The sequence below is a fragment of the Fistularia commersonii genome, chromosome 23 (assembly GCF_037954325.1).
Source record: "Fistularia commersonii isolate RoL2024-O1a breed Wild chromosome 23, RoL_Fcom_v1.0, whole genome shotgun sequence".
Taxonomy (NCBI): Eukaryota; Metazoa; Chordata; class Actinopteri; order Syngnathiformes; family Fistulariidae; genus Fistularia; species Fistularia commersonii.
Window position 1 is genome coordinate 10613221 of NC_141306.1, and position 25943 is coordinate 10639163.

A 25943-nucleotide genomic window follows, 5' to 3' on the forward strand; every position below is an offset into this window, starting at 1 on the left:
CTTGTAGTATGAGTGGTGTGGTTAACTGGCATACCTTCAATAACAGAGATTCAATAATTATGGGTACAATTTTATCATTGACCACATGTGACCCATAGGCCTTTAATTTGACATATGACATCTAAAAGTAGTTCAGGCAAGGTTTTCCTCTCATCTCTGGTTTGGGAGGGGGTTGAAACACCAAGTCCACAGGGATGCCAACCTCACATCCATGCATTATGGCTGCTGGGGTACACTTGGTGGATTCTTGGACCACAGACTAGTATTCCCACCCTACCAGGGAATGATATGGGTCCCAAGCTTGCTAGTGTTGGCTGGTCAGGGTAGCAAGTTGGGTAGCAAGAGTGCAGTTGAACTGTTCCAACCAGCATGTCACTCTGGGTATGTAATGGCATTGTCAGGGTTTTCTTGATGCCCAGCATCTGACAGGCCTGACTGAGAACCTGGCCCTCAAAGTTCCTCCACTGATCACTGTGCAGCTCCTATGGCTCATCTAAACAGCAGAACATTTTGTGTGCAAAGCATTCAGTTATTGTGATGGTGCTTTGATTGGAGATTGCAAAGGCTGTAGGCCACTTGGGGAATTAGTCACAAGAATTAGTCCTACAAGAATGAATTATTGACTTGAAAGGGCCCCTAAAAGGGCCCCTAAAACATCGCAGCAGCCATGCACTCTATTGAAGGCCCCATCTGAGCTCCCATCAGTTGAAATGGATCCTTCTGGGCACTGTGTATTCCACAGCGATGTATGTAGAGCTTCATGTTTTAACAGCCTCCTGGTCTGTAGAATTTGGATTCAAGATACAGAAGGGTCACTCCGAAATGGTGTCCTCCACCAAGCCAAAAAAGTTGAAACATTTGTTGCTGCACAATCAGCGGGGCACAATAAGCTGGAAGATATCTACCTGCCAGTGGCCACTTTCGAGGTTGTCAAATGAGCCAAACATAGTTAAGCACGCCATCGATCTGAAGCAGGGGATAGGAGTCATGCAGGTGATGTTTCTTCAAAGGTGATAGTCAATGCTGCTGCACCTGATTTTATCCCTTTTCCTGACCAAGATCGTTGTGGCTGCCCATGGAGTGGTCAAAGACTTGAAGAGTCCTGGGATTTTGACTCTCCTGGTCATGAAAGACCTTCATGCACACACACACACACACACACACACACACACACACACACACACACACACACACACACACACACACACACACACACACAAACATATGTATATATTTATGATATATATGTACACACACAGATATATGTACAGTATATATGTGTGAATATATATCTATATATATATGTGTGAGTGTGTGTCTATATATAGACACACATACACACACGCACACACACACGCACACGCACACACACACATATATATATGTATATATATACAAATAAATATGTATATATATGTGTGTGTATATTTATATGTATATATATATGTGTGTGTGCGTATATATATATATATTTAGATAGATAGATAGATAGAGAGAGAGATAGATAGATAGATAGATAGATAGATAGATAGATAGATAGATAGATAGATAGATAGATAGATAGATAGATAGATAGATAGATAGATATGTGTATATAATATTTACCCCAATAATTCTGTTGAATGACCCATCTAAATCACTGCCATAAAAATGTTTCATCACTGGGAACTCAGTGACACGAGGTTTGTGAAGCTTCAACATCTAAATTTTAGCTTTGGCAGGTCAAATGTTGAGATGACACGAAATATCACTCCAATCAAATGCAAATTTGATTTAATTTTAATTTTTAATGACAAGAAAAGTGTACAAGACAATTGTGGGACTAACAATGTTGTCTGAGCTGGAGGTAGCAGAGAACAAGATGATGAAATTCTCTTTGGGAGTTTGGAAGAGGGATGGGATCAAGAATGAGCATGCCATAGATGTTTTGGACACAAAGTCAGACTTAGATAGTTTCGACATGTACAGAGAAGGGACAGTGAATATCTGGTAAGAGGGACTGCCAGGCAGGATGCCTGGAGGAAGACCAGAGAAGAGATTTTTGGATGGAGTGAAAGAGGACATGAAGTTAGTTGGTATGCAGGAAGAGGATGTAGAGGAGTGTTAGATGGAGGCAGGTGATTCACTTTGGTGACTTCTGAAGGGATCAACCGAAAGGAAAAGAAGAATAAGAAACTTAAAAGCCCAACAATAGCTATATTTTTAGAAAATCCTTACACAAGACTGATATAAAATAAATATTTCACACAAAATAAAGTGCAAGTATTTTACAATAAACACAAAGAAGGGGTGTTTAATGTAAAAAATTAGTTTAAACCACCACATCATTTTCAGAACAATTAAAACAAAAACATAAAACTTATGTTCATCAACAAATAAATATGCATCACAATGACAGTTTATGAATTGGACAGTTGGACTTATGATATACTGTAATCTAACATGTGGGTTGATCTTCCTTTATTGGTATTTTCTTTAGGATTTTGTCAATGAGACAAGACAGAAGTCTAAGTATGTAAGTATGGATTATTTTAACTGCACATGAACAAACATGACTTAATAACAATAATGCTCTCAATGAATTTACCCTTGAAATTAGTAAAGCATACTACTACATTTAAGGGCTCAGTTTTTCTGGAAATGGGCACATTAGGTTTGCATATTATTACACGTTAAAATCACATTATCCTTAAACAAAACACTTTGACTTTCCCTCACATGTGACATTGTGACACTGTGACACCGAACAACAATACTTCCGTACACTCCGTTAAGTGCTATTTGGATTCTGAGCACTTTCTGTATCCTTAGCACTCAAACACACAAACGATCTCATTGAACAGACGAAAATATACAATTACACATTTTCACAATTACACATTTTGCGCCGATCACTCATTTTGGCTTATTGCAACCCTTTCCTGTGTCCTCTTCTGCACTACAGCACAATGTAAACTTAACAATTTGGGACGCCTAAAGTGGAATCATTGCATAGTGCCATGGTGCAAGTCCACCTAATATGTACTTATAAGTACTTAACAGTATGCCTATGCTTAGTGCCCCGGTGCAAGTCCATTTGGTAAGCCATTATTTAACTGGAGTTCAGTTACTTAATTATTCACAGGTAAAGCAATTGGTTAACTTTCTAATTGCAGATATTTTGCTACCTTAGTCTTGGCCTCAGTAATAAATAATTTGTTTTATTAATCAATAAATGACATGCCTAGACCCTTTGAGTCGGTAGACTGAAAGACAACTGAGTTGGTGCTTTAAATTTAACATTTTGTATGAATGTGAATGATGAAACTTTTAAGTACTTCTCATTTAGAATAGAATGCTGTCTATCTGTAATACTGCCCATGTTCCAATGAAAAAGTTGTTCACAGTGTTTACTATCTTAAGGTCTGGTGTACATTTTTTAAAATCTTGTATATATATATTCTTGAGTTTTCTGTACACAATGCAAAACACTCATTGTGTTTTATATGTAGAGTATATCTACTGCACATAATGAATCGAACATACACACTTTCCGATATTATTATTTCATGTATACACATTGCAATGTAACTGATGCCCTTTCCTTTTTTTCACGTTCATATTCTGTTCAATCGTTTTGCTTTTTTCCCGCTGTCTTTTTCTTCTAATATCAATTCATAGTAGTTCTGTATGATACCACAGTAAAAGGCAATTCACTAGATGGTCCAATGCTTTCCAACCCGTCTTTATCAGGAGTGAGACTTTGAGCTCCGAGTGTTTCCTTTATCCAACTTTAGATTGATGGCATTGGCTGAGTGTACTGGCAGATATGCCCTGAGGCTAGCCCCAAATAAAGCCTCTTGTTTTCCTACTGCATTTCCTGTTTTCTCTTCACTTGCCTCTAAGGTATCTTTTACCTTGGATCCCTCTTGTGATGCCCCTTTTACAGGCCCAAGTACAGTTTTGGCAACACTTGTGAGCTGGGTAACAAAACTGGCTTTATCCCTGTGTGACATGGAGTCTAACTTGCTTGAGCAGGGTGAGACTGAATTCGAAGAAGGCAATGTGGGATTTTCTTCTAGAACCTCTAGATGTGCCCTGTCTTCCTTGGACCTGTGGCATTTGTGAGTTATATTTTCCAATTTTGATGTGATTGCAGTTGGTGCATGGACTTCAGCTTGGGCTTGCATCATGGATCGAGCCAGGGATGCAGGGGATGTTGAACCTTTGCACTTTGTTATCTCAGTATTTCTGTCACCACAACCACTGCCTCCTTTCTCCTCTTTCTCTGAACCTTTACATGGTCTGGATTGATGCGTTGATGAACATTTATGATTGTTACCTTTTTCTGGTTTACTTGCAAAACAGCTTGGCTTCTGTGCCTTCTGCTGTTTGCACTCATGCTGTCGCAAACTCTTTGATGTGCCTGGAGTAGAGATTTTTTCACAAGGTTTCCTTTTAGTGACTGTTACCTCAAAACTCATAAAGCTTGCGGTCTGAGGCTGGTTTTCAAAGCGGGGTTTAGTCTCTGAAATGGTAGGGGCTTTATTTACATTACTCTGAGGAACATCATTAGTTGGTAATGTCCTACTCGTGTAATCAATATCTGTCTTGCACTGAGCTTTAGATCTTTTGCTTTCAGTTTGAGAGCCAGAGAGATCTGTTATTTTAGCCTCTTTCTCCCTCACCGTGTGCACTATGTCATGGCTCAGTGTTGATTCCTGGCTTTCTTGCCTCCTAACAGATTTAAGAAAACCGGTCTTCCATCCCGTTGTAGGAGAAGTGGAAAGGGTTGATGAGGGAGATGGTGGAGCAGGTCCATTCTCTCCATCCATCTCTAGCAGACTTTGTAGGCTATGCTCACAGTGAAAGGACTCTCTCCTGTAGTCCCCATGTGTCACCTCTAGGCTGTGTTTGCGTAATGACACCCCACTTGTCAGAGGAGAAGGTGATGATGAAGATGTAGAGGAGAAAGGCATAATAGGTGCACCCAACTTTTCCGCTGACTGCATCCGTTGCAGCAAGGGAGATCTAGGTGGCTCTGCACTCTTTGGACGAGGCCGGGCTACTGGAGGTGAGGAGTGCAGCTTGAATGGAAATGTTTGTGTTGTGTTGGAGCTGCCAATAACATGGCCGCTAAGAGGTGGTGGAGAGGATGTGGTGGGGGAGGGGGTGTGAGCTAGGGGGGATAAAGGGATGTTGCCAGCTGATTTGCATCGTGCCGAGCGGTACTGACGGTGAAGTTTGGGAGACAGGCCATGCAGAGAGCTGGGCCTTATGTGTTGCGAGGCTGCAGGGGAATTTTGCGTACTGGATACTGGAGAGCTGTTCTGGGGAGAGGTGCCTAAGGAGAGAAAAACAACATAAGTGCAATTTAGGAAATTTGTTTCTCCCTGTGAGAGACACTTTTGGATTTGGAATCACATTGTGTTTCCAAATTGATTTATTGCTAGAAATAGAACCTTAGAACTATGCAACTTTTTTTCCAGTTATTTACATTTATATCGTTGGCTCGTAAGATGTAATAGACCAAAAAATTAACATTTCTGTAAACAATTAATTCAAAAATATATTTAAAAAAATATGTGTTTCCATTTGTGAAACATTTAATTCTGAACCAAACAGATGTGAACAAATGTTTTTGTTTCATTGTATTGCAAAGAAATTCACATTCCGTTTGCATTTAGTTAATTTATTCAGACTTAATTTAGCATTTTTGTTGACATTTATTGTTTTTGAATTTTTGTGTCCAAATGAGGTGTTTAGTACAGCAGATAATCAAACAGGTTAAGAATAGGGGCTTCCATACTAACCCAGGTAAGGGGATTCAAAAATGGATCGGCAAATTTGAGTAGGGGAGCGGGTAGTGAGATTGTGTGTGGGGGATCCTGGTAAACTTTCTCCAGATGACAGTGAGCGATTTAAAGAGGAGAGACTCCGGCTTGTGTGCAGCAGATTGGACTGTTTGGTAATTTTTCTGAACAGCGAGCTGGATTTCTTACTGAAAGACAAAATATAAATAAATTAAGAATAAACAAAAGGCGATAAGAATAAATTCATAATAAAAAGAGAATCTATTTGCAGTAACGCACTCATGTCCTTCTCTTGCTCCATTCCTCTTGCTTCGGCGTGCCATTTTGGACTTATTACTGGATTTGCGCGCTGGACCAACTTTTATTGACGTGTTCTCAAAAGGGGTTGTTGTAACAGTGACCTTATTACCACTCTGGTGTTTGAGAGATTTACATTGGTCTTGTTATTTACAAATAATTTTTGCAATCTAATAAATGACTCAGGTATATAATAGCTTAGTCTTACCTTCAGGATGAGCTCCACCACTTCTGTATGAACCAGACCATAGACTGACTCTCCATTTACGTGTGTAATGAGATCACCAGCACTAAGTCCAGCTTCCTCCGCAGGACCTCCTTCCTCTACATGCTAATAACAGATTCAATTTTGTTATAAAAAAGTAAAATGAGACAAAAACAGATTTTTGTTTATTTCATAAACTATATCATAAAACAAATTAATAATCTATCTGGAAGGCCAAGTATCCCCCAAATCACATGATCAACTGAGTTTTGTTTGTTTTTAAATGACTCACACCTTATCCTAACAAACCCCATTTAAAGTGCACACCAGATGACTCAACCAATTTCTTTAGTCCCCTAATGATTCCTCAGACAGCAGATCAGGTCCGGTCTCATCCCTATTACTTAATCATCTACAACTCCTCTGTCAGTTGAAATGAAAAAGACCCCCGGATGACATGTAAAATATTTTCATAAAAGCAAATAGGCCAGTTGCTAAGACAAGACTGTTCAAATAATATGACCTGAATAACTGAGAACCTTCACAGACATAGTCCAACGGGGATATGGATGAAGATTTGCTAGTATTTCAGCTCTCCCTCCTGTATCCTCCATTGTGTTTGGTGAATCCACAGGCAAAGTGTATTACAGTAACAGTAGCTGCAAAAAAATCTCTTTCAGCAGAGCCATTGACAAGTTAATTTTAGTTACTAAGCTATCTCACCCAGACCATGTGGTGTACGCTGTAGACATCACTGTCCCCCATGTAGACTCTTATTGCTCTGAGAGTGAAGCCATATTTTTTCCTAGAGCGGTGGATTGTGATTGGGGAATGTAGGATGTTAACCACTGGTGAGCAGTCTCGGCTGGGGGATGAGTCACGGGAGGAGGCATTGGATGAGAGAGAGCGAGGAGACATGGGACTCTCAAGTGGGGAGGCACCATGATGTTCAACTAAGGAGAGAGGAATAGAGTCAATTCTTCATCACAGGTTTAAAAAATATATATACATATATATGTGTGTTTGTGTGTATGTAGAAACACATATACATTGATAAATAGGTATATTTTCACTTATAAATGTGAAAGCCTATAATGTTATATCAAGACAGATTTACCAATCCAACAAAAGTTTTACCTGCAGGAGTAATGGCACACAAACCCGTAGCAGAAGCAGATTTAATAACTTTGTTTCCAAGGCGTAAATTACATTTCTCTTCCCCATAGGAAAGCTGGTGGTGGTGAACCTTCCGTAACTCTAGGTCAATATTGGCAACTGGAGGACCATGTGGGTCTGGAAGCCCCAAAACAGTAGCAGTGACTGGTAGAAAGGACAATGCAGGTGTTAGATTCATATTTTTGTCTTATGCTAAAATCCCAGTTTAATGTCACAAATCTAACTTCAGTATGATTTTGCTCAATCAAATGTCCAGCTATGTGCATCTGAATGCCAATGATCTCTTCAAAGGAACTCAAATTGCCTTGGGGAGACATATCAGCCATGCCTCCATCCAGGGATGTACCCCTTGTGTTCACTGAAGGCAGTCTGCTGGGGACAAGAAGGTCAGGGTTGACCTCCAGATGGGAGGTCATATGATGTGTGTCAGTGAGTGCAGACAGGCGTCTTTGAACCCGAGATTGTGGGCTGAATTCACTCTCGTTGAAACAGGATTCGATGCAGGAGAAGCGCTTCCTGAAAAATCCCCAAAAAAGAATAAAACATTACAAGTTTGAATATCACATGGATTTCTTCTAACCATTTTATGCCGCTGAATCTAAAAATACATCAAAATAAGTTACATGGTTGGGGATAGTAATCGTAGGTGATTTAAACTAGTCTGTATAAATTAGACAATAATTGATTTTAAAAATGTACTTATCAGAACCATATATATAAATAGGGATTTCTAGTTTCTGTAAGTAGCACTCACATCTCTGGTGATCCAGTCCTAAAGCTCTTGTCCCTGAGAGTGAAAGTTCCCAAGCTTTCTCTTTTTGCCATGCGGTCCTCCCTGGGGATTTTGTGCTCCCTCAGAGTAACAGTTGGGGGCTTATGTTCCAACTGGGAAAGATGCTCCATACTGCTGTAAACCTGTAGTTCCACATGAGTTTTGCCAAGTGATGTCCTATTATGTTCAGTTTCCACACTTCAATAATATACATTATAGCTAAAAAAACAAGAGGCAAATTTTAACATGACAACATGGTCTGACCTTGCTGAAGCGTGGGGAACAAGATGAAAAACGATGTAACTCCACAGGTTCATCATTATTCGTATAGTCCTCATCAAATGAATGGACATGACGGTAGCGTTCAGAACGGGCTAATATGGAATGTAACAAGATATCAAGAGTTAATGTTAGCCACCATAATATCAAAAGTAAGTCCTCTCACTAACCAAAGCACCTGTTGACGATGTCCTATATTCCATTTAACATTTGTAACCATGTACTGTGTGAACCAACATAGTCCAGTCTTCTTCTTCTTCTTTTCCGTTCAGCTTTTCCCTTCACAGGTCGCCACAGTGAATCAACCTCCTCCATCTAACCCCATTCTCTGTATCCTCTTTTCTCACACCGACTTACATCACTAGTGAGTCGGTGTTTCTCTTTCACTACGTCCATAAATCTCCTCTTTGGTCTTACTCTGGACCTCCTGCTTCGGCAGCTCCAACCCCTGCATCCTTTTACCAGTATATTCACTATTCCTCCTCTGTACATGACTGAACCATTCCAGTCTGCCTTCTCTGACGTTCTCTCCAAAACATCTAACATTTTTTGTCCCTCTGATGGACTCACTTCTGATCCTCTCCATCCTCATCACTCCCAAAGGGAACTTCAACATCTTAACCTCTGCTATCCTGGATACCAAACCTACCCATCACTTCTTTATCACCTCTATTGCCTTCTATTGCCTGAACTCTCATATCTGGGAATATTCTGCATCACTTCATCTAACTCACTCCAGAAATTCTCCTATTGAAACTTACATCCCATCTGTGGGGCATACCCACTAACAACACTGAGCATCATACCTTCAATTTCCAGTTTCAGACTCATAAGTCTATCTGATACTCTATTCTGATCTGGAACATTCCTTACAAAGTCCTCATTCAAGATAACTCCTACTGCATTTCTCTTCTTGTCAATACCATGATAGTCCAACTTAAAACCTGCTCCTAAACTTCTAGCCTTAGTTCCTTTTCAACTTGCCTCCTGGACCCACAGTATATCCACTGTCCTTCTCTGGATCATGTCAACCAACTCTCTAACTTTTTCTGTCATTGTCCTAATATTCAGAGTTCCTACTCACTGTCACATTTCTCGCCTTTCCTCTTTTCTCTCTGCTTCTGAGCACGCCTTCCTCCTCTCCTTCTTCCTGCCCTCCCTGATGCAACCATCTGCATGTATTCGGGCTTGGGACTGAAAGACACTGGCTTGTGCATCCCTGAGGTTACATTTGAGTGAACCAACATGCAAATGGGTAAAACCCAGATAAATTAACATATACACTTCGTGTATATCTTTCTGTAGTTGTAATAAATGCTGTCGAAAGCCAGAATCCCTTATTCAATACTAATTGTTACTGTTTACACAATTAAAGAAATGTTAACAGGTAGAACAAAAAACTATGAAAGATATGACTATGCTGCGCAGGTGTGTATTAAGCAGATAATTTGTTTTCTGGAGTGAAACCAAAAGAAGCGTTCTGGATATGGCAGCTAATTGAGTTGGTTGTGTTGGATAAGCAGGCCAGAAAGATGAAATGCAGAAAAGTAGAGTATGTCAGTTGGTAACAGGCATGAAAAAAGGACAACCCATGCATAATCGAATTGAATATTTAAAAGCCATAAATGTGGCAAATTATAGTTTCTGTAGAAACCAAACTATCCTTACTTAAAAACTAATGAAGAAATATCCTTTAATTAAGCCAGGGTAATTTACTAAAATTCATGGCAACCATAAGTTATTTGATCCTGACTTCCCAGCAGGAAACTCACTATCAAAATAACTTGTATCCTCCTCAGACTCCAGGTGAGGGATGAACTCTGCTTTCTGTCTCAGCAAACTGTTCCAGTCCACCTCTATGAAGAAAGAGTGCTGCTTCACTTCAAAAGCACCTCCTAAAAGGCAAATAAGTATATACTGAATTAACAGGAAAGTGAAAGAAAGACTGGCAGTATAATGACAATAAATGGCATTCTATTCTATTCTATTCTATTCTATTCTATTCTATTCTATTCTATTCTATTCTATTCTATTCTATTCTAAAGTACATGTTGCATGGTAGTTTTCATTCAGCAAGGACCATTACCAATAATGGATTAAATAAAAGAAAGGTTTTCATGCTGTTAAGTCCCAGAAGATGACTATTTATATGCAGTCTGGCTCTGATCACACATGTGAAAATTTTGAATGGATGCACCCTAAGTCTGACTGTTAGTACTGAGAAAGACTACCCCCCACCCCCACTTGTATACTGACTGTTGAATTAAAACCATCTCTCAAAGAGCATAATCCTGAGAGCAAGTTATCCTTGATTCCAATTGTTACTTTGTTAAACTCTAGCTCACCACAATATCTTTAGTGAAGTGACGTTATTCAGCAAAAAAAATTCTACCACACTTTTCAGAAAAATTATTACTGTAATGAAATCTGCCTTCACACATTGTCTTTAACACAGATTCCCTTTACCAGCAATGACACATACTACTGTATTCTTCTCAAGCCATGATCCATACAGCTATGCTGATTGAGTTTCACAGACTTACTGTATACTTTTCTTTCTGGTAACCTTTTCTGCTTTTTTAAGTTGAGTCAATTTATAATTGACCTTTCTATCATTTTGCCTTTTGTGGTCACTGTGATGCAGTTGTAATACAAAATGGAAGTAATATGCTAGGATTACCTGTGCCCAGTCGAACTAGTGGATTCCTCTGCAGGAGGGAGGAGATCAGCTGCTGGGCAACGACGGGGAGGGCCTCATCCCCTTCTGGCCACACTATGTCATCTATACGATATGTAGAGACCATCATGAAACACATTATTGGAAAGGACAAATTGGATCAGAGCTGACAAAGGATTTATTTGATATTCGTGTGTTTCTGTTTTAAAACACCTTCCACTCACCTGTAATGACTTGTCCAAACAGCTCTTCTGGAGTGTCTCCAAAGAAAGGCACACATCCCACCAGGAACTCATACAGGATGATACCCATAGCCCACCAGTCTACTGGCTTCCCATAACCTTGTCGAAGAATAACCTCTGGAGCAATGTATTCTGGAGTTCCACACACCTAAAGGCGTGATAGCAAAACTCTGTTCACTTGATTTCATCAGTCCTTCTTAGACAAAACATTTTCTCCTCCAATAATTTGCACTATTCTTGTTCAAGTCTGATTTAATGACAGGGATGATATAGGAACTGGAATATTCACACAAAAAGCTAAGTTAGTTATTTTAGGTTAAATTGTAGTCCATGTGTATATTTTTCACATTTTTATTTGGACAGTATGTACAGTATTTGAAGCATGAATACCTAGTTCTGTGATTAGTGAAATTCTGGTGTGATTCAGGTAAAGTGACGCACAGTATCCCCAGAAATGAGAGATCTTATATAGGTGATGTAATCTGATTTTAGGTCAGTGACTGTAGCATAGTGGTGGGTGAGAAACAGCATAGGATGAGGGTGTGTAGGATGGCTATAGTGGCAGAGAAAAAAGGCAAAGCAAAGGATGATGTGATGGAGCCTGAATAGGAAGAATGTTTCATGGTTTTCAGGGAGGAGTTGAGACAGGCTCTGAGTGGTTGGGATGAGCTTCCACATGACTGGAAAACTGCAGCTAATTTGATCCGGGAGACAGGTCAGAAAGTACTTGGTGTATTATCTAGACAGACAGTAGATAAGGACACTTGTTAATGGAATAAGTAACAGCGGGAGTATATGCAGAGACAGAGATTAGCTAAGAAAAAGTGCAACAGTGAAGGGACTGAAGAGAGCAACCAGGAGTACATGAAGATGCAGTGTAAGGTGAAGATAAAGGTGGCAAAGGCCAAACAAAGGGTGTTCAATGACTTGTATGCTGCATTAAACAGTAGGGAGCGAGAGACTGATTTACTGTATATGGATTGAGAGATAGATATGTGAAGGATGTGCAGCAGGTTACGATGATTTGATAGTGGGGAATATACTGATAGGTCTCTGAAGTGTAATGGGGAGATGGAAAAAGTAGAGTTTGATCAACTTTGAAGAGTTGATAAATGATGAAAATTAGAGCAGATGAAAATGTGACTGTTTTTGGATCACAAAGCAAAGATTAGTAATGAAGTGAGGAGGGCATTGAACAAGATGAAGAGTGGAAAAGGCACGCGGTCTTGATGATATACCTGTGGAGGTAGGGAAGTTTCTATGTAACTCAAACTAAAAGACAATCCACATCTGTAATGTGTGATTATATTAATTATATTTAATTTGAATGTGAATTCAATTAATTTTCAAATTAAATGTAAATTCACATGATTAAAACACCTTACTGTCAGAATTACAAATTCAATTTTCTTAATTTAGTATTTAACTTGACAGTTTAATGGCTTAGCTTTTTCATACCTGTTTATCCAAGAATTCTCGAGTGTCCTTCTCTATGTGTCCTTCATATAAGTTAGTTGTCAGACTCATTAGTCCCATTTTAGATAGTCCAAAGTCTGTTAGCTTGATATGGCCCAATGCTGTTATCAGAAGGCTATAGACAGAAATGTAATAAACAACTTAAAACCATTTAAGATCTATTAGATTACCAAAAATGCACAATATCCTAGGATACACTGACAACTTGAGGTAAATAGCAGTTTTAAGAAAACTGTCTTACTTGTCAGGCTTCAGGTCACGATGGACAATACCATAGTTGTGTAAGTATTCCAGTGCAAGGACAGTTTCTGCAAAGTACATGCACGCCATTTCCACTGGCAGAGCCCCAATGTTCTTCAGCAGAGTGGCACAGTCACCCCCTAACAGAGGAAATTTTGATGAATATATCTGAACAATTCTGAACAATTTCATTACAGGCCCCCCTTAATTCTGAACAAATGACTTCATGGAATAACTGAACTTGAAAATTCCCACAAAAAATTAGTCCAGGACTTTCTTTTTGTCCTTATGTGTACTCCTTCCATTACCACTTGAGAACATAGTGTACCATTTCCTAAGCCTCAGACATGGACTTTCTTTCTGGAACTCCAGTTAGTGACCAAGTAAAATTAACTAGTAAAATTAAGGGTATTTTGTCATTTCCGAAATTTCTCTGATCCTTCTCTCACTCTATATTTCTGGCAACATATTTAACACAAGTAAAACATATAATAACCCAATTTTTAAAAAAATTCCATTGGCCCTATCACAGTTTTATGCACATACTAACAACTGCAGAAAAGTTTGACAACAAAGCAATAAGTAACTGCTAGCTGGCGAATTCTAAGGTTGACAGGTGTATTTCTAACAGACTGTTGTGTCACAATTAGACTACAGTTGCATAGACTAAATTCTTTTCATATATCTCAATTCATCAATACAATTATCAAAACAATAAATACTTGTTTTTTTTTCATTTTAGACATTTTTTCATCAATTCACTGGAAACACACAGGTGATTTCAGACGTCATCCAAATCCATCATAGTGCATACATTTCACTCACATTTAATATTTTCCTATGAAATCATGCAGGATGATGTAGATTCTGGTCGGTGCACATTTCTCAATTAAAGCAAGCAATGACAATGATCCTCATATGAGCATGCTGCCATCAATGTGGCTTCCCCATAGTTTTAATTTCTGCACTTATCAGATTTACGATGTAGATGTGATTTCTAAATGCAACCCGATTCAACATACTAAACAAGAATGCATGTGTTCATGCTCAAGTGGACTATTTTATCCAATTACACTGAGAAATGACATGTTTTAAATATGTTTCTAAAAATGACTTCTGACTATTATTATTCCAATGAAAAGACTGACATAAGCCAAATATGTGACTGGTGTTGTAGAGGCATAGTTAGGATGTATCATTTGTATGTACATAATATAGAATCCTCACAAAATCCAAACATGATCCAAATAAACCCCAGCCTTTACATACATAAGCATATCTCACCTTCCACATACTCCATGACCATGCAGAGGTGTCGACGGGTTTCAAAGGAGCAGAACATGGAAACGACAAAAGGATTCTCTGCAAAGGTGAGGATATCTCTCTCTACAAAAGCCTGCTGAATCTGGTTTCTTAAGATCAGGTTTTGCTTGTTAACCTTCTTCATTGCAAACCGCTGACGTGTCTCCAAATGACGGACTAGATATACAGCCCTGGTAAAAACAGAATAACACATAATTTACACTTATTCCTACTATAGTTTTTCCAATGCATCTCTTAAAATTATACCGAAGAATCATATGTATAGCATATTAGTCTGTCACTAATGTGAACAAGAACTTCTACTGTTCTACTCACCCATACGCTCCATTACTGATCAGTTTGATAGTTTGGAAGTCTGACTCCTCGGGTGGTTTAATTGCTCTAATCTTACCCTATAGAAAAAATATCACAAACCACGATTAAATAGGATCCTCTCCAACAGCTTTATTTTTATAAAATATATTATTTGGCAAGGAATTGTAATGTTACTTCATGTTGTAGGAAAGGTAGAAAAACAGAAGAATGGAGGCCAAATAAAGGAGTGTCAATTACAAAAATTAGATGAGGATTGACTTGCATCTTACTTCTGTGGGATCATTTATTTCAGGCGTCAGTGGTCCCTCGCTGTCAGAGTAATCAAGATTGATGATTTCTGAAGATAAAACATAGACTCTTTAGCTCATTTCAGTTAAATATACATATTTGCTCACAATTCCAGTGTCTCACTTTCAATAGGATCTTTGGTAAGGCCCAATTGGTTGATGATGTAACGAGGAATATCAGCTTTCATCAACTGATCTTCTTTGGCATGGTCCTCCACTGCCTCCAGCAGATGATAGAACTCCTCAGGATTAAACTCCTGGAAGGAATTACAGCATTGTGCATTAGCACATGAAGTGTGACGACATCAACCAATTCAGGATTGAAAGTTTTTTTTTTGCTCAAAAGTTAGTGAAAATTCACATAATCTTTAATTTAAGATGAACTTTAGTAAGTACAATGTGCATGTCTTTACCAGCCCATGCGACTGAGGCCAATTTGGGGCAATATCTGCCATCTGATGCTATGCACTGACACAGGTCAAAGGAGATGAGGAATGTGTGTCCATAGGAAGAGAGAAGGAGGAAAAGTATAAGACTTAAAGTAGGGACCTTGAATGTTGGGATGATGACAGGAAAAGCTATACAGTTTGAGAGAAAAAGATTACGACAGAGTCCCAAGAGAGGAACTATGGTATTGTTTGAGGAAATCTGGAGAGGCAGAGAAGTATGTAAGTCAGTCAGAACGTGTATGAGATCTGTAAAGAAAGTGGTGAGGTGCCCAGTAGTTAGACTGAGGAGTTGAAGGTGGTGATAGGCCCGCATAAGGGATTAAATCTGAGAGCCTTCTTGATCACTACAGAGAGGGATAGGCTGAAGGATGAGGTTAGACAGGAACCTCCATGGTGTTTGCAGATGACATAGTAATATGGAGTAGGTGCAGATGGCAGGGGGGGCAAAACTAAGAGGTGGAGGTATGCTCAGGAATGTATGAGGGTGAGAAGGACCCAAGAGGAACCGTGAGGAGATAGGGAGTAGAGATAAAGAAGGTGAAGGATTTTAATTACCAAGGTATAACAGCAAAGAGCAATGAAGAGTGCGGAAAAGAAGTGAAGATATGTGTGCAAACAGACTGGAACAGGCAGAGAAAGAGTCAGATGGAATGTGTGATCAAAAGTATCAACCAGAAAGAAAGATAAGATTTAGAAGACAGTGGTGACATTGACTGTCACTAAGGAAGAGACAGGTCAAGAGAAGAAATGCGTTTATTGTAACATACAGTTATACATTGAGCGCAACATCAGCAAAATTTGACCACTGCATTTAACCCATAATGGATGAAACATGAGCAGAAGGCAGCTAAGGAACAGCGCCAGGGGAGCAGTTAGGGGTTCGGTGTCTCGCTCACCTGTTGGTGAGCGAGACACCAAAGCTGACATAGCCTTCAACAGGCGAGGAGGAACCGGGAATCGAACCAGGTTCAAAGGGTGATCGCTCTAACCTCCTGTGCCATGTTGCCTGTGCGTCGTAGAGGTAGCAGAAATTATGATGTTAAGATTCTCTTTGGGAATTATGTTTAAGAGATAAAGTCAGAGAGGCCAGACTGAGATGGTTTGGACATGTAGAGTGGAAAGTGAAGATCTGGGTAAAAGGATGCCAAGAGAAGACGCCTCAAGAAGGACCATAGAAGAGATTTTTGAATGAAATGAAAGAGAACGTGAAAGCAGTTGTTATAAGAGAAGAGGATGCAGAGGAGAGGATTAGATGGAGGTAGATGATTAACTGTGGTGACACAGCCGAATGGGGAGAAGCCGAATGGAAAAGAAGGTCTGTGTAGTCACCAAGAATGGATAAATGTTAAAGGGATCCCTGGTTAGCAAGATGTGATTGACATATTTCATCAGCATTTGATATAAGCATGACAATAAAATCTCTCAACATATCTTATTCTGTTTGAAATTGAAAAAAAACTTTTCACTCATTGGCCGCCATTGTTCATTACGTCGCATTGATGTCTGGGGAAGTGATGTCATATGGTGGCACAGGGCTTCCGTTAATTTTACCATACAATGCAAATTATCTAATCTCTGTAACCCTTCCATTTTGAACCTGAGAGAGACATGAGCGAGGAGGATAACACTGACGACAAAAGTCAAAATGAGTTTCACAATGATGACAAACAAATAGACAAAGAGGCAAGGGTGGGCCAAAGCCGCTTGAGTGCATGTGCTAACTGTGTTGCCATGTCAACAGAGAGAGAAAGAGAGAGAGAGAGAGAGAGACAGAGACAGAGACAGAGACAGATAGTGTGTCTGTTGGAAGAATCTCCGCTTTTTGTCATCAGCTGTTAGGGTAAGCATATCTAACTCTCCTTTGATTAAATGACTTCTGTGTTGAATGACCAGGTGACTCCTTGACAGCTTCCTTTGTGCTTGTGCCCAGTCTTTCGTCATCAGAGGCTACATCTGCAGGAGCGAGTTGTTCACCTCCTCACAGGAAAACATCCAGCATCTCCAACAACTTTGGATAACTATTGCCTTTTCGCATCTTTGTTTGTCTTAATTTGAAGCTCATTTTGACCTTTGTCTTCAGTGTTATCCTCCACATTCACGTCTTTTACGGGTTCAAATTGGAAGGGTTGCAGAGATAACTTTAGAGTTTCTTTGAGCGGGCTTCACTTGTTTCCTGAGGGCCCTTCGTCTGCTTGTGAAAGAAATCTGTAGGTATGGAATTTTGCTTTTGTCTCAGTTTAAAACTAGCAGCTCTTTTAACAGCTTAGGTCGGCTAAACACATCAAATGCATCTGCAGAGAAGTGTCAAGAACACAGCCGTGGGTCCTTAAGAAACAGTCTACATCCACTAGCAATTTCCCACTTCCTTCTCTTCTTGTCCCTTGGAAAGCTGTGTAGACTTATTCCACTCCCTTTGTTTCCCTTGGACTGGAAATTACACCCAAAAGCAGCACAACGTGGCATTATTTCGTTTTTCTGTATAGCCAAAGTTAACACGAGCGGAAAGCAAAAGTTAACACAACCCAACTGGTGTAGGCCATCAACTCCGAATGCATTGTGCTCGGAAAACAATGGATGTGCTCATAGGTTAGAGTATTTTTTATAAGTTGTGATTCTTAAAGAAATAACAATCCTTCATAGCATTTTAAACAATGCATTCCTGTATGAGACAAACATTAATCATATTTATGCTTATTTGTCCTCCCAGGCAGGATTCCCTTTAAAAATGGGGCAGTTCTAATGTTTATTTTACTGTGTCTTACAAGACAAGGAGAAATGAAGTGTGACACATTATAAATACAAGTACAGAGTCCAGAATAAGTTTGTTACTATACCAGACATTCAAGGAGCCTGCCAGGTCTTGAGATGAGGATGAGAAGCTTCTTCACCAATTCTGTGACAAAGGCCACCTCAGTGCTCTCTGACCGCTCGATGGCCTATCAAATAAAATATATAAAGACAGAAGGAAAACTGCCAATATTCAAAAACCCCTGAGTTATTTGAATATAGGCACTTATAAAACTGCAGGTGCAATCAAATCATAGGCGGTTGACAATGAGTGATTTCAGGGACCAAATCAAGAAGCTCATGGGACTTGTGATGAAACTCTTTGATATGTGTTACTAGCACTAGCAAATTATCAAAAACACTTTTGCCAATGATCAGCAAAGGCCTTTTGCATCTGAGGGACACGAATACTTGAACTCTTGATGTTAATCAGGGAACCCAACAGTGTCTAAATCAACATGGCAGGGAAAAACATGTATGTGTGTACTTCTCTTATAAGTGATCACACAAAGCCTTAACAAAAAGTATTCACTAACAGAATGAAAAAGGTAGGTCTCATAGCTGTCTAGTTAAGTTCTTAGTATTTTAGCATCTAATCTTTCACAGTTCATGTTTACAAGTAGTTGAGGTGAAGTTCACAGTTTTAGACCTGACCGGACAAATGCTGTCTGGAAATCTTGTTTGTTGTCGAACAAGGAATTTGTTTTCCTTCTTGTTGCTACTGCTGAATATTTGAGTTGACATTTAGTCCAGAAGTTTATCTTTGAAAAATATTCCTATGTTGTATAATTCTAAGTACAGGAATGGGAGCATTTCTAAATACTTCAATTTATCATCCATCATCTTTTCAAAATGCACGTTAGGCACATTGTAGTATCTATAGTACTAGGGCAGTTGTGGCTCTGTTGGTATAGCAGGCAATCCAATTGGATGTGGGCAGTTTAGTGTTTGTTGTCTTTTGGCAAGACACTGAACCCTCAGTAGCTCCTGATCCTGTGGTTAGAGAGAATTTCAAGTTGAGTTGCCATGAAAAAAATTCGATAAGAATTACCCATGACCTGGATGACTGAGACCCTCCATAGACAACTCAATGTATGATGTATTATATAGCAAAGTATTTTACTATTTACTATTTTAAACATTAAAAATAATCATTTTTGAAAGGATTTTTTGACACTATGGGGAGTGGTTTGTGGAGATGAAGCTATTGCTTCCAAATTAATCATTTGACTTGTGCATAACAGGATTATGAATTAATATTCAAGTCCCAATGATAAGACAAAAAAGTCCAACGAGAAGTGGTCATTAGTGATAATAACTTGAATTATGGATTTGTAATGACTTATTATGCATGCTTTTTGGATTCTCCTCAGACACTACTATATCTTTAGGACTTTTGAAGACTTTATTATCTCATAACTTTATTAATCCCTTGGGAAATTAATTCTTTGCATTTTATCAGTTGTGGATGAACCATGAGCTGTGGGTAACCACTTGAGGGTTGATCATAGAGCAATTAGGGGTTCAGTGTCTTACTCAACAGCGCGGCCAAGGTGGAGCTTGGGGATTTGAACAAGGAATTTTAGTTCCAAGACACATGAGCTCAAAATATCTATATCAAATTTCAAAATTCATGTAACAATTAAAAGGGGATTATAGACATTTATTGCTTTTGCAGCTGCAAGTATAGGTATTACTTATTGATTTGACAGATTTTTGGACCCACATCTTGAAGGAGCTTCTCCAGATTCTCTTGTAGCTCAAAGAAATAGACAGATGTGATGAGACCCTCGCATGATTTGGCCAGGCAGTCTCTGGACAGCTCAACAATCTGGTGATGGATGAAGCTAAGGACTCCATCTGCCAGCGGCAGAACATTTTCAGGCGAGTAATCCCGGATGAACTCCACTAGCTTTTCTTCCATCTGTGCTGTAGCCTAGTAGAGGAAAACATGGTGGTGAGGTGCGATAGGGTGAGATAGTTAATTTCATTGTCAACTTCCGCACCAACTTGAGTATGTCTAGTGACAAAAGTGAAAAGGTTTATACTCCCGCGAGAATAAAATTTATTTGATTATATTTTATTTGAGAGTCTCACCTTTGGAAAGTGTTTCTTGTACACATGGTTCATCATAACTATTTCATTGTCATAGCAAGAGGATGAGTGTCCAGGACTGGAAAAAAACGTGTAGGAAATCAAAACAACTTCATACTGAATTTTTCATTTAGAGCATGTTAAATATACTCAAAAATTGTTTTAAAGACAAGCAGGACGTTTCCACTGCCGAGTCAAGAATCAACAAAGTAAATCTGTTTTCAGAGACTAAAGTGCTTTCAATAATCTGAAGCTGATGGTTAATCTCATTGGCACTGTTGCTGCTGACCTGAGACTGCGGGAGCGTGGGCGCATGTGGGGCGAGTAACGCTCCCCGTCATCGTCTGTGACGCTCTCAGTACTGCCAAAGTGCTTGGATAAGAAGCGGAGTTCGTCTGTTGTTGGCTGGAACGGCAGCTGGTGGAGCCGCTCCTGTGAGGAGCTGGATGACTGGTGAAAGGAGCAGCAAACAGGAAGAGCAGTAGAGGAAAGAGCAAAGGATAGAGGACATTGAGTAAGCAGACAATGATGGGAAAGGAAACAGGGGGAAATGTTGGAAGAAGAGGAAAAACAAAATACTGAAAAGTGTCCATAATCTAAAACAATTACTAAATGTTTTAGACTTGGAAAGAACGATAAAAAAACAGCAATAGTCATCTAAAAAGTCATGTTTTGGTGCTTTTGTACAATCCTAGACTTTTTCCTTATTGATTTAAAACAATGGCAGAAAGAAAATATGTAGACATTGTATTAGTAGATTATGTCACAATTATAGTTGACAGGGTTTGTTACATTTTCATTCATTCACTATCTATAATAATTTTCCATTAGTAGAATTGGGGGAAGAGGGGTGGAGCCTATCTAGCAGCGATTGGGTGAGTTGTAGGATATGTTCTTGACTAGTCACCAGTCAATCCCAAGGCCACATATAGAGACATAAAATCATTTTCAATTCCCTCATTTGTATGTTAGGCCAATTTAGTTTCTAGTGAACCTAGTGCAAGACAGCACGGTAGCGCAGTGGTTAGCGCTTCCGCCTCACAGCACGACAGACCCTAGTTAGAGTCCGACAAGGGGACCTTTCATACATGCAAATCTTGTTTGCATGTTCTCCCAGTATCTGTGTGGGTTTCCTCCAGGTTTTCCGGTTTCCCCCCACAGTTCAAAAGCATGCAACAGGTTAACTGGAAAAACTTGGAAAATTGCCCCCAATGAGTGAGTGAGTGAATCGTTCTCTGACTGTATATGTGGCCCTGCGATTGACTGGCAACCAGTCCAGGGTGAACCCCGCCTCTCGCCCAATAAGAGTTGGGATAAGCTCCAGCATCCCCGACAACCCTGAGTGCAGGATAAGCGGCAGAAGATGTATAGATGGATGAACCTACTGAGAGGAAGCGGAAAAACGTGGTGGAAACACATGCAAGAAAGAGCCCCATCTTGTCCCCTGGGAGGTGGAAGCGCTAACCATTGTGCTACCATGACGCTTGAACAGTTGCGGGAAAGTTATTTTGGCTAACCTAAGGAAGCTGAAAAAGCACAACAAAGTGCTTGTTATCCATCTATCCATCGATTTTTTTGTGCCTGTTGACGACCTCCGAAGACTGTATAGACGTAAACCTTCTGTCTAATACTGAGGGATTCAAAGGGTTAAAAGTGTTACCAGAACAACATAAAAGTGCTGACAAAATTTATCTAAATTAATTAATCAATCTAATTAATTAATCTAAAAGACTATAAAACTACTCAAAATTAGCAACCAAGCATGTTATAAGCAGCTTAAAGTGAAATTTAGCTTGCTTGTTGCAGACGTTTTGGGGTGAATATTATTTACTTTTATATCCAGTATAACAGTGTTTCCCAACCTTTTTTGAGCCACAGCACATATTTTACATTAGAAAAATGTAAAAAATGGCACACCACCAAATAAATATGTCAAAAACATTTTTTAACGAATTAGAATGAAACCGTAGTCTCAATTTACTTAGTGTGAAATCTAATATATCTAATATCTGTAGATTTGTCAAGTTTCAATGCAAATTTCCCACTGATGTGCAACTTTTCCAGAACACTTTTTTTCAATGTGTCTGAAAATGGTATTATTTGAGAGAACTCTGGCTATTTCTTTATCAACGCCAGAGCCGAGCATTTCTTCTACAATGATTTTGCCAGCAGGTAGTATTAATGTTTTGCTACGGTGTGTGGCTGTTTGGATTTAGAGATGAGCTCAGCAACTTTGTTAGCAAGCTTTCACTGCTTTCTCACTCGTCTTGGTGGTTTTCAACAATGCTGCCTTTTTGTTTATGCAGGTGACCAATCAGGTGAAAGTAGACATTTTTCCATGGCACACCTGATGATCTCTCACGGCACACTAATGTGCCGCGGCACAGTGATTGGGAAACACTGCAGTATAATATCATTACCCTCTTCCTACTTCTAAACAATCTTGAAATAAAGGGCTTAATGTTACTGAACAGAGCTTGTAGACTGTGAACAAGGTTCAAAAGGTACATTGATTGCAGGATCATTTATAAGACCCTAATATTTGATTATTTAATTGTTAGATTTCATTGCTTCATTGAGGCTGAACGTACTGCAGAAGTAGCGTCTGATGACAAGACCGGCAACTAGCATGATCACGGAGGAAGTCAAATCCGGTCTGTGAGTCTACGGTGAACAGCCAATGACAAAAAGTAGAGCTCTTTTCAACAGACACTCTCTCCCTGCATAGCAATGAAATTGCTGCGCACACTCCAGCAACTTTTGCCACATCTTACCACTTCACATCTGTTCGTCTTAATTGTGAAGCTCATTTTGTCTTGTGTCTTTAGGATTGTCCTCCTTGCTCATGTCTCTCTTTGGTTCAAATGGGAAAGGTGTCCCAGATGACATTTTTTAGCACTGTAGAATAAAATGAAAAGGACTGAGCCCAGTGCTTTGAAATGTAAACAACAATGGCGGCCTATGAGTGAAAAGTTTTATTTCCGATTTTGTGCAAACTAACATATGTTGAGAGATTTTATTACCATATTTATGTAGCAGGTATTTATGTAGCTGCAAACATTGATGGCTTTATGGCTTTATGTCAGTCATCCTCTCAAAAGACTTTTTTGTGGTCTTCAGGTTAAGCTTTTTATTTTTCTGTGCACCAAAATATATTTCAAAGGTCACACTTTAGCACTCTGACTTTCTCTTATATGAGAAAAGAATTTGAGTTACCGTTGAGCTTGGGGTGTTAGTGCCATATCCAGAAGAAGGCAGAGATGCCAGAGACCATCTCCGCCCATCCGCTCTGTGGAGAACAGAAACTATTACATAATTTTAAAAACTCATTTGCACCATTCCATCCTGTAATAACTTAACATTTGTATTTCTTCTTTAACGTTCCAAAGACCAAAGCTGTATCATCTGAAATATACACTTGAATTCTCTTCAGTAATAGTATGTTACTCCAAACAAAATTAAGTGTATTGTGAGACAAACTAAGACAGACATGCCTGTGTAAGCCAGTCATTTAAAATGTATCAAATTTGTCACTGGAAATTTTTTCACTGTGAGGAAAGCTTTGACAATCTCATATCTTTTCCTTAGTCCCTGGGTGCTTTCATTTTGCAGGTTTGAAGGAAATGTGTCTTAGTGTACTGTAATGGTCTCGTTAGGCATTCACCATCGTTATTTCTCTTATGAATATCAAAGCTATTATTGTATAATTTCAGCTATTACTATGTAGCTGTTGGTCCTACTGTTGTTAAGAGATCATTTGCACCTGTTCCCCCCACCCCCTTCTTTTTCTATCAAACTCTTGCTTTCTATCTCACAGTCTTTCTCTCTCACTTTCTCTCTTTCTACCCAGTCCAGACAGATGGCCGCCCACATTGATCCAAGGTTTCTACCTGGTAAAAGGCAGTTTTTCCCTTGCCACTATCGCCAAGTGCTCGCTCTTGGGGGAATGAGAAAACTCTGTCATGACTTGATTCTATATAAATAGAATCTGACTTGACTTGACAGCCTATTACAGTAATTACAGCGATGGGCTTTCAGTTGAATTTACAAATGAATGTGGAAGATTTACATGAGACTAAGCGCCTGCAGTCCAAACACTGCACTTCACTAGGGAGACCCCCAAGCTAATAACTGTCTTACATTGAATAGTGAAAGAGGCACTTCTCAGTGGGGTACCTGTGAAATCGAAAGAGAAATGCAGGTTGCAGATTGAGCAGCATCTTGTTAACCTGTTTGACTATTTATCCCTCCTCTATAAAGTTTCTGTTATCTTATTACTGAATTATCAATACTATAACTGAATTATCAGGTAGTTCTCAGCATTCACAGTTTTCCCATTTAATTTCCCTATAGTTTTTAGCTACCCTCTTTTTTGAATTTGATTTGCTTTCAGTAGAACAAAATGTAAAAAAAAAAATCAGCATTCTGTGTCATGTTTTATCCTTTTAGCCAGGTGTCCCAACTTTCTCTGAATCATCAACCAAAGGGAAAACAAACAAAAAACAAAACTAAACATGTTAAATGTGAACAGCAACACAGTCATATCCACCTTTCCACGGAGGGGTTGCAAATGTAATATCCTGGCCTGGCCAAACATTAGTCAGCTTGTTAGGATGCCAAAGCCTATGAATCCCTACTTCCTCTGGCACGGCCAACAATAGATCAACAGCCCCTCTGTTCCCAAACAATTACATGTTTTCCAAATCTTTGATTATCACTCCCGTAACCCAAACATATGCAACCAATAACTAAAGATAACTAGTTCCATAAAGCAGAAACCTTTTGGAGGAGGTACAGAAGAAGTGTGCCGGATTATTTGGAGAGAAGGTCCGGGGACTGTCCAGAGGGCTGCTTCCTGGTGGGACATCAGGACATTCACAAACAGGACACAAAACAGGATTACACAAATGGGAGGAGCAAGGTTAGTTACAGTAATTAGTCATTGTATTCCATAGCCAAATAAGAACAAGAACAAAACAAATGAAAAAATAAATAACAAGCACCTACCCTCACTCCAGTTTTAACCATCTTTAACTTATCGCTCAGTAATTAGAGGCTTAAATTTGTGCGTGAGTTGACAAAATGGTATAGATTACAAAAAAATTATACTTGGTAGGTATTTGGGGGCATATTTAGAAGCAATGTGATTGTTTATCAATTGCTTATCCCTGCCATGGCAACGGGCTGCACATTAGGAGGTTTCACCACGGTTTCTTCCAAATAAAAGCAAGTATTCTACTTGTTCATTATCATAATCATGTCTAAATACTCTGGATCTGCCTCTGAAAGGGAACTGTAATAGCCTTTGTTATAATCATTGTCAGTATATTATCATACTTAAGATATCATAGTAGTTTGCAGTACTTAGTCATTTTCAACTTAACTTACCCTAAACCTCATGAAAGTTTCCACATTATTCATGCTAGGTGAAAATTTAGTTTAATTGTTGCTAACTCCAGCCTCCAAAATTGCCTCAACAATGCACGTTCCAATCACAATTCACTTAGGTATGCATGTTTGGTATGCTGGGGG

The 25943-nt window shown here is 39.2% G+C and overlaps 1 protein-coding gene across 3 annotated transcripts in view; it reads right to left on the minus strand.

The window, feature by feature from the left end:
- Positions 1-1763: 1763 nt before the first annotated feature.
- LOC147221047 (microtubule-associated serine/threonine-protein kinase 1-like) overlaps positions 1764-25943 on the minus strand; it is a 35354-nt gene continuing 11174 nt past the window's right edge. For 2 of the 3 annotated variants that reach the window (XM_086170593.1, XM_086170592.1), the window contains exons 5-28: positions 25191-25266; positions 23628-23700; positions 20701-20861; positions 20415-20490; positions 20044-20253; positions 18365-18466; positions 15206-15338; positions 15064-15131; positions 14795-14871; positions 14441-14649; positions 13158-13296; positions 12899-13031; positions 11423-11588; positions 11202-11303; positions 10294-10416; positions 8507-8616; positions 8225-8385; positions 7775-7986; positions 7432-7614; positions 7018-7247; positions 6298-6420; positions 6072-6205; positions 5793-5980; positions 1764-5323 (exon numbers count right to left, since the gene is read on the minus strand). In XM_086170593.1, coding sequence (XP_086026719.1) covers positions 3729-5323; positions 5793-5980; positions 6072-6205; positions 6298-6420; positions 7018-7247; positions 7432-7614; positions 7775-7986; positions 8225-8385; positions 8507-8616; positions 10294-10416; positions 11202-11303; positions 11423-11588; positions 12899-13031; positions 13158-13296; positions 14441-14649; positions 14795-14871; positions 15064-15131; positions 15206-15338; positions 18365-18466; positions 20044-20253; positions 20415-20490; positions 20701-20861; positions 23628-23700; positions 25191-25266 — 4784 coding nt within the window. In that variant the 3' untranslated portion in view covers positions 1764-3728. The remainder of the gene's footprint in view (positions 5324-5792; positions 5981-6071; positions 6206-6297; positions 6421-7017; positions 7248-7431; positions 7615-7774; positions 7987-8224; positions 8386-8506; positions 8617-10293; positions 10417-11201; positions 11304-11422; positions 11589-12898; positions 13032-13157; positions 13297-14440; positions 14650-14794; positions 14872-15063; positions 15132-15205; positions 15339-18364; positions 18467-20043; positions 20254-20414; positions 20491-20700; positions 20862-23627; positions 23701-25190; positions 25267-25943) is intronic. The other variant, XM_086170594.1, reaches the window with a different exon arrangement.